This window comes from Hydra vulgaris, chromosome 11 (genome assembly GCF_038396675.1).
Source record: "Hydra vulgaris chromosome 11, alternate assembly HydraT2T_AEP".
Lineage (NCBI taxonomy): Eukaryota > Metazoa > Cnidaria > Hydrozoa > Anthoathecata > Hydridae > Hydra > Hydra vulgaris.
This window is the reverse complement of record NC_088930.1, coordinates 38,076,779-38,090,753: the sequence shown is the minus strand read 5'-3', so window position 1 is coordinate 38,090,753 and position 13,975 is coordinate 38,076,779. Positions and strand designations below refer to the sequence as shown.

At 30.5% G+C, this 13,975-nt stretch overlaps 1 protein-coding gene across 1 annotated transcript in view; it reads right to left on the bottom strand.

The window, feature by feature from the left end:
* Positions 1-13,975, bottom strand: part of LOC100209377 (transmembrane protein 106B) — a 66,871-nt gene that overhangs the window by 31,815 nt on the left and 21,081 nt on the right. Inside the window, exon 4 of the mRNA XM_065810992.1 lies at positions 3,685-3,825. Coding sequence (XP_065667064.1) covers positions 3,685-3,825 — 141 coding nt within the window. The remainder of the gene's footprint in view (positions 1-3,684; positions 3,826-13,975) is intronic.

The window sequence follows — 13,975 nt, the reverse complement described above, 5'->3', positions numbered from 1 at the left end:
TATGCACCAGGAACCAATAAAAAATCTGGGGACATTATTGCTGAGCCATCCATTGGACTCCTGCATTCATGGCAGCGTAGTGACTCTATCATAAACACTGGACATCTAACTGCAGCCTGCATTGCAATTCAGATGCAGCTAGGTTGAGCACTGCTCTGGTCAGGGTATCAACACCACATTGGTGAAGTAATTCTTACTCATGTGTTTAAAGATCTTCAAATTTAGGTTTCAAATTCATCTGAGGTAACATTGTTTACATGGTTTTGTAAGAATTTTGAGTACCTCAAGACACATCAGTCGGCATCTGAGAGACTGTCACACTTCGACGATAGCGTGTTCAATCATACTGCAAAACCCTTCATTGACAAATGCAGAGAAAATGTTCTACGGATTTCCAATTCGCAGTTGTCATTTCGTAGAGATGATTATAAGGAATTCGCAGAGCTTTTGTCGTGTTCTTACATGGGGAAGCAGAAAGACACAAAGCCACATTTAAGCGGCCAGGAGCAGTCCACAAGGCGAGGTGGATGTCAAAATTGCTCTATTGACCTTCCACGCAGCACAATTACAACACAACAACAGGTGAGCAAAGTGAGGGAATTTGTGAATTTTGTGACCCTGGTTTATAGTGCATGATGGATGTAGCTCGGTTACAGATGCTCCGTGGAATGACTTAAAGCTCTTCTATTCATTCCTGCAGTATGACTTGGTGAATGCCACTGTCTCAAAATGTGCAGTTCATGTGTTCAAGCGGCATTTGTGGTATCTAACAGAAGAAATGGTATTGCTTGCTTTCTGGAGCAAGAAGGTTCCAGATGTAACGCCGTAAAGTTGCTAATCGCCTGCTTGCAGTTAAGCCGGTATCAAACTTAAAATCGCAACATTCGATTTGGCTCCGGCTTTGGAAAGCCTGTCTTTCCACAATTAATCACAAGTACAACAACTCTTGTTGATCTTGTGGAGACTTACTGATGGTATACCTTTGAACTACTACAAATTGAGACTCAATTCTTTAACGAAGACCTGTTCGATTGGTCGAGCCGCAACAACTATCAAGAAGCAATTACAAACATCGAATCACTCAACTTCATCAATGACAGCATGGAGAGGGGTGTAAGGCTGAGCTCAGATTTTCTGTCAGTATCAGAAACTGAAAAACATTATCAAGATGGTGATTCAAAACATATGGCTAAAAATACCAAAGCCTGGCTCCAAGGCAAAAAAAAATCGAGGTGCTAGATAGGCCAACACAAAGTCCAGACTTGAATCCTTTAAAAAACCTATGGAAAGTAGTCAAGGAAAAAAAATAGTAAGCTTATATTGACGAAAAAAGACAATATTGAGGAAGCACTCAGAAAATGCTGGAATTCTATAGATATAACAAGGTGTAACAGCTTGTTACACCTTGTTATATCTATATAACAAGGTGTAACAGCTTGAATCGATGCCTAAAAGAATTAACTTTTAGCTTTAGAGTATTAATTTTTTAGATTAATTTTTTAGAGTATTAATTCTTAGTTTAAGAGTATTAACTATTAAAGGAGGATGGACTAAATATCGAAGAAATAACGAGAAAAAATTTTTTTTTTTTTTGTTCGGATACTTTTTTCCACAGTCAGTTTTTTTACCAAGAGACATCTATCTGGTGTAGTAAATGCTTAATCGTAAACTTAGAACTTTTCAAGAGCTACAAATATATATATATATATATATATATATATATATATATATATATATATATATATATATATATATATATATAACAGTAAAACTATATATAACTATGTATAAAAATATATATAACAGTAAAAATGTTTCAGTTGCAGAAAATTGCTTTGACATACTGCTAAAATACAGTACATACAGTACATACTGCTAAAATACAGTACATACAGTACATACTGCTAAAATACAGTACTGCTACATACAGTGAAGATATCTTGCAGTTTATTGAATCTGCTATATAATTAGAATACTGTTGTAAAGATGTGTTTGACAAAACATTATAACTTAGTTGGAAGTTCCATATTATTAAATATCACCAAGTAGACTTTCTTAATAGAAATCAGAAACCTCTTGGACTTTATTCAGAGCAAACATCCGAGGCTGTACATAAAAATTTAACAAAAACATTGAAGCACTATGCTGTCACAGAGACTAACAAAAATCACGAATTAAAGTTTAAAAAAGAGGCTTCCACCTACAGCTCTATGAGAATTTAAACTAACTAAATACATACAAAACATTTATTTATATAATATTTATATAATGATTTCATTGTTCAATTTGAAAAAAAAAAAAGTTTTTTATGCATTTTATTTTGCTTTGAAACCTGTAATGTATAGAACAGAGCCGATCGTACTTCTACATTATAAAAGTTAATTAATTTCTCTTCTTTATGAATAAAATGTCATCGAATATAAAAATTTTGACAAGTCTTATAACAACAAGTGGGAGAGCAACAAATTTTTATAAAAGACTTATGGAATTAAACTTTTAATAAATGAGTTAGATACTTGTAAAAATAAATGATAGTTTTTCAAAACTACACTGCAATCTTTTTTTCGCTCGGAGCTATTTGTACGAGTTTCACTTGATGAGTTTTCTTTGTTCAATGTTTTTGCTTTGACTTGTTTTTTTACTCTCGAGTGAAAACTTGAACATATTAATTTTTTTGGCAACATATCCATATATTTAGACTGTTTTTTAACACACTAATTAGCAGATGCTAAATTTTATTTTTTAATTTAAAAAAGAAACAGTTTAAAACTTGAAGTTTGTCATCCCTGTTGAAATTACACCATGTATGTGAATTAATAAATATATGTGGTATCTTTTTAAAAAAAAAACTAAATAAAAAACAAAAAGTTTACATTTTGTGCAGGCTTTATTTTCCCCGTGTTAATTGATTTACACAGGCGTAGAGGCAGGGGTGGGCTATAGCCCACCATTCCTTTTGAAGCCAGTATATATATCATATTGTAAATTCATTATTTTGTTACGAAGAAACCATAAAACAAGTAACTTTGTCAATAAACTTAACTGTAGAACTTTGTCAATAAACTTAACTGTAGAACATTCAAAATGTTTTACAAATGTTTTATAAAGAACAAGAAGAGAAGAAAAAGAGAGAGAACAAGAAGAGAAGAAAACAACAAGAAAGAGAACAACAAGAGAAGAAAAAGAGAGAAAATGGAAGAGAGAGGAGACAGAAGAGAAAGAGAGGAGATTAAAGAGAGTGAGGAGATGGAAGAAAGGGAGACAGGAAATAAGCAGATGAATAAAAACAAGAAGCGAACTCTGAAAACTATTTCATATGTTTGCTTTTATATATTATTATTGTTTAGTTAACACCTAGTTTATACTTGTATAAACTAGGTGTTGTTATAAAATATATCAATAAGAAAAAGCATCCTGAGGAAAATATAAGAAGGCATAGTTGTTCAAACCCAGGTTACACGTTTGGCAACAAAGAATATATATATCAAACCTGGTTAACGCTACCAACCTGGTTACAATTTAATAAATATATTGTTTAATTTGAGTAATTCTCATCAATGTGTATTAAATATGCTTAAACAACTGTTTTGTAAATCACATAAACTTTAAAAATATAATTTTAAAATTAAAAATCAATATTTACCAATAGCTAAATATTTTTAAAAAACTGATTATTATAGATACCTTTTTAATAAATCTTGGAGGAATAACCATATCAACAACATCTGTTGAAGTGTTGAGAATGTACTTGTTCCAATAAATATCAAGATAAAAGTTTTTTATATGAACTTGAAAGTAATTTTGGTTATCCACTTGATATGTTACCTTATAAAGTATTAAGAAAAATGTATAGTAAATACATTTACATATACATACATCATACATACAGGCCTTATTGAGATTTTATTGTATAATGAAAATGTTTAACAAATGCAACTTAACACAGCTTTGATGTTTACATTGTTAAAATTTAAACTGCGTCAGTTTTAAAGTACAGCATTGTAGTTAAATTTTATTTTAAACTTTTTGTTGAAATCTAAGGTATGTAATCTTAAGTATTTAAAAAAATATATACTTTGTTATAATTTATTTCTTAAAACAATCTTATTCTTTGCATAATCTTTTGCTTTTTTATCAAAACTTTGAAAAAAAAATTTTTTCACCCATTTAATGTAATATTTTTAATAACCATTTTTAAATAGATTCATCAGTTACCAATAAGTAATTGGTAAACATAATTTATGTTCATAAATAAATTACGTGACAAAAACTTTAGACAATATTGAATTAATAAGAAACAAAAAAATTTGAATACAGTTGGGAAAAGAATTCTCTTGATAAGAAAAAAGGTTTTAGTTTGCTTTCACCTGCTTTAGTCTACGATGAAAAGACTAATGTTTTATGTAATGAATTATTTAACAGATGATAAAATAATTTTTATTTAATATATATTACAAAACTATTTTACATTCATTTGAAAATAAATTTTACATTTATGTTTTACTAACTATTTTATGTTCCTTAAAAACTAAATTTAAATTTTTAAAATTATATTTAATTTAACAACTTTTAAATAAAATTTTTTATTTATATAAAATAATCAGTTACTTTAACAAAAAAATTTACAGTTGTGGTTAAATGCTTTTTTACGATATAATATGATTTTTTATAAATGATAATAAAAGATAATTTAAATATTCCGAAATAAAATTTTTTTTGCCTAAAATAAATCTGCTGATTGCATTCGTAGATTGCCATTTCATACGTAAAATGTGAGCTGTATAACGTGTCTTAACAAGGCCAGTATGCGTTAAGCTATTTTATATGAGTCTGAAGTGATTTTGATAGGCGACCTTTTATTATTTATTAACTTTAAAATTAGTCTATAAGTGTCAAGATAAAGAGCAAAAAATTATTTGTAAAAAAAACTACTTTAACCTTTGAATGATTATGTAAAATAGTCATAAATTTAAATGACAATTATGTGGGACATATGCGCCATTTACAAATGAAAAAAAATTCAGATAAAATTGAAAATAAAACTTAATCTTTATTAGACCTTTTTATCGATATAGCAACAGAAATATATAATAATTGAAATATTTAGCAACAGAAAACAAATTTGTTTAAAATTAACAACGAATTTATTTTGTATACAAAATTACTTAACAAAACTTTAAAAAAAAAAAAAAGCCATAAAAGAAACATTAAAATAAAAAACTTTTATTTATCATCTTGCAAGCGCAAGAATTTTTATTTTTTCAAATTTTTATATATATTTCTATTCTATGGACTATACGTCTTTTACCATTGCTGGTGAATAGAAGTGTTTTAATATAAGATACAAGTGGTATAATAAATTATTGTAAGTACAAGATACATGATGTTAAAAAATTTAAATAATATCTAGTTTTTCTTTTTTCTAATTTTTTCGCTTACATAAAAGTCAATATAGTTATTTATTCTGTTTATATTGACATCAAGCCTAATGTTGTTGATAATTAAATGTGCCATAATTAAGTTGATGTTGCTAAATTAAAATAGATCACTAAAGTCTTTTGGTGCTAATTTGATATTGTAATTGCAATGCTTATTATTCATATTGCTGAAAAAATATTAAACGACTGTTCATAATGTTTATTGGACACTTTAAAGCTTAAAAAGTCTTAATTTCTAGTATTGTATTTGATGTTATCAAGGTTAATAAAATCAAATTGTTTGATTCATCATTAGTTTCTTGTAAAAAATTATTTTATTGTATAGTTTTAATGCTCTGCATAAAAATTTTTTTTTTTTTTTTTTTTAAACATCTTCGCTTCCAACAAGGCTGCAAGCAGCCACTTATTAAAGTTGGAAGTTACTGTAAGAGAAAAGATGAAGATTGTAGAGCAAGATAACGATTGACGGACGATTTAAAAGATTGCAAATTATATGAATCAGGAAAGCAAGATGAAGGGAGCGAATTCCAAAGAGCTGATGTTCGAGGAAAAAAACTAGACGAATAAGCATTTTTGGAGCACTTAGGAACAGTCACAGAAAAAGGATGACACTTAATTGAATGACGAGTAACACGAGAATGAATTTTAGTAGATGGCACAAGAGACGCTAGCTCTTTCGAGCAGTGCCCATTATAGTATTTGTAGAAAAGAGAAAGAGAAGCAACATTACGACGATGTGATAATGGTTGAAGGTTGGCTGCAAGAGCAGGTCCAACTATGTTTACAATGCGTTTTTGCACCTTGTCTAAAAGAGAAAGGGCATCATTAGAAGATCCGCCCCAGATATGGCAACAGTATTCCATACAAGGCCGGATTTGAGATTTATAGAGGTAGAGAATAGAATCCAGAGTAAGAAAGTGGCGAGCTCGATAAAGAGATGCAACCTTAGCAGATGCTAATTTTGCAACTGATTTGATATATGGTTTCCAAGAAAGATTGGAAGTAAGAGTTAATCCTAGAAGATGAAGAGTAGGTGACTCATCGAGTACATCACCGTTCATAAATATAGGAAGATCTAAATTATTGCGATAACGATTGGCTGAAAAAAATTGAGTTTTATCTGAATTAAAGTTCACCAGCCACTGTGAGCCCCATGCTGTAGCAGAAGTGAGATCCTTTTCAAGCTCAAATGCCCCCTCCAGGCAATCAGAGGGTGTTGGTTTCTTATCACGACAAGAATAAATGGTAGTATCATCAGCAAACAATGCCACCTTAGATGTGAGAATATCTGGAAGATCGTTAATGTAAATTAAAAAGAGTATAGGGCCAAGGATAGAACCTTGAGGAACCCCTGAAGTTACAGAAAAAGAAGAAGAGTGTTGTCCATCGAGGACAACTTTTATGCTACGATTGGAAAGGAAGGATTCAATGATCTTAAAGATGTTGCCGGATACACCATAAGAAGAAAGCTTATGGAGAAGACCAGCATGCCAAACTTTATCAAACGCTTTTGAAATGTCAAGAGCGATGGCCTTAACCTCTCCACCTTCATCTAATGCACGATAAAACCTGTCAGTTATTACTGTTAGCAAATCAGCTGTAGAACGAGAAGATCGAAATCCATATTGATGGTCAGAAAGTAAGTTATTAGATTCAAGATGAGAAATTAAGTGTTTGTTAATTAAAGATTCAAAAACCTTGCTTATGATAGGAAGAAGACTTATGGGATGGTAGTTAGACGAATCAGATCGCTCCCCAGAATTTTTGAAAATTGAGATAACAGATGCCGCTTTCCAGCAGGCTGGAAAACAAGACTCTGATAAGCACTTGTTGAATAGTTTTGAGAGTATAGACGACAGCTCTGGAGAACACTTCTGCAAGACAATAACAGGTATGTTGTCTGGGCCACAAGCTGTAGAAGAGTCTAGACAGGAAATCGCTTTAGATACAGATGCTGAAGTGATATGAATGTCAAGCAATGAATCAACCTGTTTGTTGGCAATATCAGGTAGAACGCAATTAGTGGAATCAAGAGATGATATTGATGAAAAGCAAACAGTTCGGCTTTGTCTTTAGGTGAGGTGACAAAGTCTGAACCATACAAGAGAGGTGGAATTATAGATTTGCCCTTATTATTGATATTATTAAAGATTCTCCAGAAGTCACGAGAGCCTAATTTTTGAGATGAGATACGAGATTTCATGACCTGAGAATAGCGGGTTTTGGCGTTAGACAAAACCTTTTTACAGTTGTTTCTAGCAGTAATGAAAAGACGTCTGTTTTCTGGAGAATTGTTTTGCTGATAAATATGGAAGTAACGGTTTCGATTGGCAATCGCAGCAGCACAGTGTGAGGAAAACCATGGAGGAGAGTGAGGCTTGACCTGGAATCGTCGAGAGGGAATAAAAGATTCCATGCCAGCCTGAATCCACGAAGTTATATAAGAAGCACATTTGTCGACAGGAAGTTGAAAGATTTCTACCCAAGGGCCATCACGAAGAAAATCACGGAAAGAATCCCAGTCAGCTTTACTGTAGTTGTAAGAGGTTCGATAGTAGGGGTATTCAGGTGATGAAGAAGAATGAGATATTAGTTTTAAAGAGATCAAACTGTGATCAGAAGCACCTAAGGGTGAATGTGGAGAAACTGAGCACTGACTAGGATCAGAAACAAGACATAAGTCGAGTAGAGAAGGTAAATGATTAGGGTTGTCAGGAAAGCGAGTTGGAAAGTTGACTATTTGAGCTAGGGATTGAGAAAGGCAAAAGTTGTGGGCTTTAATGCCTGCAGAGTCACTGACACTAAAGCCAAGCCATTCAGAGTGGTGAGCATTAAAGTCACCGACAACAACTATATTAGCTGATGGATAAAGAGAGAGGGCTTGGTCAATATGATCAGAAATAACATCAAAAAGTGTACAGTCTTGAGATGAAGGAGATCGATATAGAACAAAGAGAAAGGCAATAGCGTGAAGTGGTGCTAAACGAAAGCACATGAAAGAATAGTCTGTGGATTCAAACCTAGTTTCACGACAAACAGGTGAATTCTTACGAATGTAAATGCCCAGGCCAAGCATGTGGCTATTGGAGTCTTTACGAATCAGAGGAAGATAACCATCGACACTAAGATCACAAGATGAGACAGCCGAACTCAAATTAGTCTCACAAAGAGCAAGTAGGTCTGGTGAACTTTGCAAGAGATAAGACTCAACAGAAGAAAAGTTACTTCGAAGACCACGAATATTAGTGAATGATAGGTTTAGAGAACTTGGTGATGATGATGGTTTTTTGTGTTTTATAGTTTTTGGTACTTTATTCATTTTTAAATTAGATTGAAGAACTTGACTCAAAGCATAGATAGTACTCAGAACACCGTTTAATAGCCCAAGCAATTGCCTCATTACTACTAATAAACCCTAAGCCGTAACAAAGGGCTCTAAATGTGGCCTCCGCAATGCACACCAAAAGTACAAACAGGTACACCATCCATGCGCAACATGGCACTGTTAATACTTTGATATTTTTCAGCTGTTGATGGAATCAGCCTCTCTGAGAGCTACCACAGAGTTCGGGAAACCTGATTACCAGCCGGCCTCAGAACCATAAAACTGAGTTTTAGAGCTGTACCCTCATAAGGAGATAATAGAATGAGTTGCCTAGTCATAAAAACAGTGACACAAGCAAACCCATGCATTGAGTCAAGAAGATCCAGCATTCAACATCCTAAACTGGAAACAATGTATTAAAAGTACATCTGCGCCAGCCTAATAGATGAAGAAGGGGTGCGAGGCTGGTCAACAGATAGAATCTGTTTACCCCTTAAGTCTTTGCCTAGGAGGCCTTCTACAAGACAGTAGCTGGGTGCATTTAACATCTGCCCAAGATGAGTATTTTTATCGAGACACCATCTCTAGCCTTTACTCAACCAAGAGCCCCAAGGCAGGGGGTGTTTTAAATCGGAGTTGGCATCTCCTAGCCTTTGCCTAAAAAGGCATATCCTACAAGGCAGCAGGACATGAAGCAGATTGTACTGGGTTACATGTTACCAGTAGCAGGATAACCTGATCTGACAATAATTGACAATGAAAACTTTGTAGGTTGTTTGCTTTAAGTTGTTGATTGATTTAAAATTTCTCTTTGTTCTGAATATTAATTTTGAGTAGCAAAAAAAAAATCATATAGTATGCATTGTTAAAGCTTTGTATTTCTTTTTTCGTGTAGTAAATTATAAGACTTGAACAGTAATCAAAGTTAGGTAGAATAAATGTTTTGAAGAATTGCAAACGAACTTTGAAAGCTAGACCAAGTATATTAGTAATTGAGAATAAATTTCTATGTGCTTTTGCTTTTATCTATTGTATATGTTCAGTAAAATGTAATTAACTGTTTATAATGACAACAAACAAGGAAAATTTATTAATAATCTTAATTTTGAACGTATCACTTAATATGATTGATGTTGGTAATACTATTTTAGATGTATGCTTATTTGTTAAAATCATTGCTTTAGTTAAATCCCAATTATAATCAAGTTTATTAGCATTGCACCACTCAATAAAATTATTAAACCGCTTGTCATAGGTGTTGTATCATCTGCAAATAATGTTGATTAAAATAATGTCAGATATTCAGGTAAATCATTGATGAAAATCAAAAAAAAGAGGTCCTCAAATGGAACTCTGTGGTATACCTATATTAACATGTTTATATATAAATGCAAAATCGAAAGTATTTTTTTCTTTGAGAAATCAAAAGAGAGGATAAAGTTATCTAAGTTGTAAATTATAAACTAAGTTGCTTTTATTATTAAAAACATTATTCAGTTAATAATGTTCAGTTAATAACTGAAGTCACTTCATTTGTATCAAAAGTTTCAGGTTGAATAAATAAAAGATCATTATCATTTAGTTTATTGATATAAGTAGTTGGGTTTGTGTTGTTATTGTTAAGCTGATTTGAATAATTATATGCCGGCACAAAAAGTCATTCTTTAATATATATTTTTTACAATAGTTGATCCCTTATGCCATAGTAGTATTTTTTATTTTCATGTTTGCATCAAAGTCATATCTAAGCTTTATAATGTTTATAAGTGTTTTTGTCATATATTCTTTTGTTTTCTGTTAAATCTTTATTTATAAAAATTCTAGGCGAGTAATTTTTTTGAACTTTTGCTTTTGCTAAAGCAGTGATAACTGTTTTTGCTGAGTGGAATTGGACTTATCATATTTGCATTGGTATGCCTTTGATTGCTTTTTTTTTTTTTAATTAATCATGTAATTTTTTTAACTTTGTCAACTTCAAGGCTTTTTAAAATTGAAAAGGTTCTTCATCACTTAAAAAAGTACTTTAATACAAACAGCCAAAACCCTAACTATAACCAAATTTGGGATGCACTAATATTTTTAATGAAATAATATAGAAAGTAAAAAATGTGAATTCAATATCAAATAACATAACAAAATAAAAAACAATTAAATCAAAATATAAAATATAACACAAACAAATAAAAAATTAAAAATTATTATACAAAAAGAAAAAAGTCTTCTTCATCACTTGTTACATTTAAATTGACCTGATCAATTCCACTTATTATGTTGATCTAGCGTTTTTTTTCTTCGTTGCTTTTAGTTACTGCTATAAAAATAGCTGTTTAAAATTCTTTTGTTATGCTATTCTTATTACCTGATACCATTTGGCTGTATAAATTCTGTACATTAGGAACATTAAAGTTGGTATCTTCTATATGGTTTTTGCCATTATTTGTTTCAAGTTTGTTTATTCTTTCTTTTAATTCATCAATAATTTTGTCTTTCTCTTGAAGTGTATTGACTAGTTAGTCAACTCTTTGATTAACTTTTAGTAACCATAGAGATTTTTCAAACTAAGTTGCTTATCTTTAACAATTATGCTACTATAGCCAATATCAGAAATTGATCCCATATTACAACTTTATATAAATTTTTAATAATAATTTATATAAATATATATAAAATAGTGGTTAAAAGCAAATAAGTAAAAATGAAAATATAAGAGAAAAAGTACAGAGTAAAAACTAACAATAAAATAAAAACTATAGATAAAAACAGCAAAAAAAATCTGAAAACATACGCATCTTAAAATGCGTCTTGAAAGTTCAAATGCCTAAAAGCGAAAAATAAATTAAGCGAAAAATAAATTAAGTAAAAAAATATAATTTAATTCCGATAAAAAATATTTAACTCTGATTAAAAAAATATATTTAAGTTTACATAGATAATAAAACTAAAGTTTATGCTTGAGTTTAACTGTGAATTTTAATTAAAAATATTAATAAATATTGATCAATACTTTAATTTCATTTACTCTTAAAAAAAATTAGCTTATTTTTATTGCAATTATTTCTTGATTTTCCTTCCAAATATATATATTTTTTGAGAAACTTATTTTGAGAAAATTTATTTACATATTTTAGTATACAATCACAAACTGATACAATATTAAAAAAGGCAGCAAAATCTAATTTTTCATAAAATTAACTAAGTTCAATACTTTCACAATGAAAATAATATACTTTTTTTATTTTTGTAAATGAACTTCAGAAACTAAATGCAAAAATAACATTATTAAGATAAAAGATGGATTAAATTGAATAAGCATATTTTATTTTTATTACTTTTACATTTAGAAATAAAAATTTGATTATAATAAGAGCTCAAAGTATTTGAATATATATCTACACACACACACACACACACACACACACACACACACACACACACACACACACACACACACACACACACACACACACACACACACACACACACACACACACACACACAATAGTGAATATAAATATACATTTGCTAACTTTTTTTCCTGATTTAGACCCACACAGTTAATTTGGAAAAAAAAGAAACTTAGAAATATGAAAAAAACGATTGCTGTTTTAACCAAAAACCATTAGTTGATGTAACAGCACTACTTTGCATGTTTTTCCTAGAGAGTCTGTTGATGTATGTACCGCAGCCCTCACAGTAACCTATTTCAGTCTGACATCAGATTGCTTAGCTAAATATGCAATATTATAAATAAGCAATATGCAATATTATATATATATATAAATTAGTAGAAAATTATAAAACAAAATTTATAACTGCTCTGTTCTTTTAAGAACATTGAGCACTCTATTTTGTAGAATACATTTTTAAAATTGTTTAAATTATGTACGAAAACTAATGAAAGAAAAAATTGCTTCCACATACCAAACCCTCAGTTGATGTAACAGCACTCCGCTGTGAGTCAGGCTATATTTCTGTGTATGTATATGCACATACACAGATATATAAAAATATACTTAGCTTAGCATAAAATGCCGTTGATGATGTCATACTGAAGTAAGGAGCTGGGGGGGGGGATGCTTCAGCACATACATTGACTGGTTTGGGTAGGCATCTAATTATTAAAGGACTTTTATTAGGACAAAAAAAAAACTTTGTTTTTATTTTTTTCTTTCTGAAAACTGTTTATATTTAAGTCAGAATTTTTAATCTTAAAGTGTGCAAAATATATAAGGACAGTGTCAATCTAAATACACAAGGATAACACTATATATCTTTTTTTTTCATTATTAAACTTAAATTAAATCTGCACACACCAAAAATCTCAGTCAATGTATGTATTCTCACTACATCGATGGCTAAATAACTAAGCTAATTCATTCACTTAAAAATAAAAAACAATAAATTTTAATTTTGTACCAAATTTAATGAATTACTTAAAGCTTGTTTTTAAAAATATTTTACTTTGTGATCTATTTATTGGTGTAATCTAAATATCTCACAAAGTTTAAACTTTTTATGATATTAAACATCCTATTGCTTGCTATCAAAAACATGTACAGAGTCCCTTAAAAAGTATTTTACTACTGCTATGTTAGGAACAGCAGTTAGATGTTGTGTGTTTACTAAGAAGTAACAACTGAGTTTTGAAGAAAAAAATGATATTTTTAGTAAATGTAACAGTTTTTACTTTAATGTTACAAAAGTAGTTTCAAACGCTATCTTAGGTTGCATGCTTAGTTAAGAATACATTTAAGGGTTTTAGGCTAAAACATAAAGGGTAAAACATTAAAGGGTTTTAGGCTACAGAAAATGTCATTAAAGCAACACTATATTAGGAAATAATGTATATGCACATACACAGATATATAAAAATATACTTAGCTTAGCATAAAATGCCGTTGATGATGTCATACTGAAGTAAGGAGCTGGGGGGGGGGGGATGCTTCAGCACATACATTGACTGGTTTGGGTAGGCATACAGTTTTAAGATAAAAGATAGCCTAAACCATTTTCTAATATTGTGTGGCCCTAATCTTCTATTAGCTATAGTGCGTATATATATAATAACCCTCGGAAATAGGCCTGAAAGTGTTTGAGGTCGGCAAAAAATTTCCGACCTTGTTTCTATTTGTTATGGTAAGATCTTTATTATTATTTATTGCTGACCTTATTTTTCCTAATTCTGAGGGTTGATATATATATATATATATAT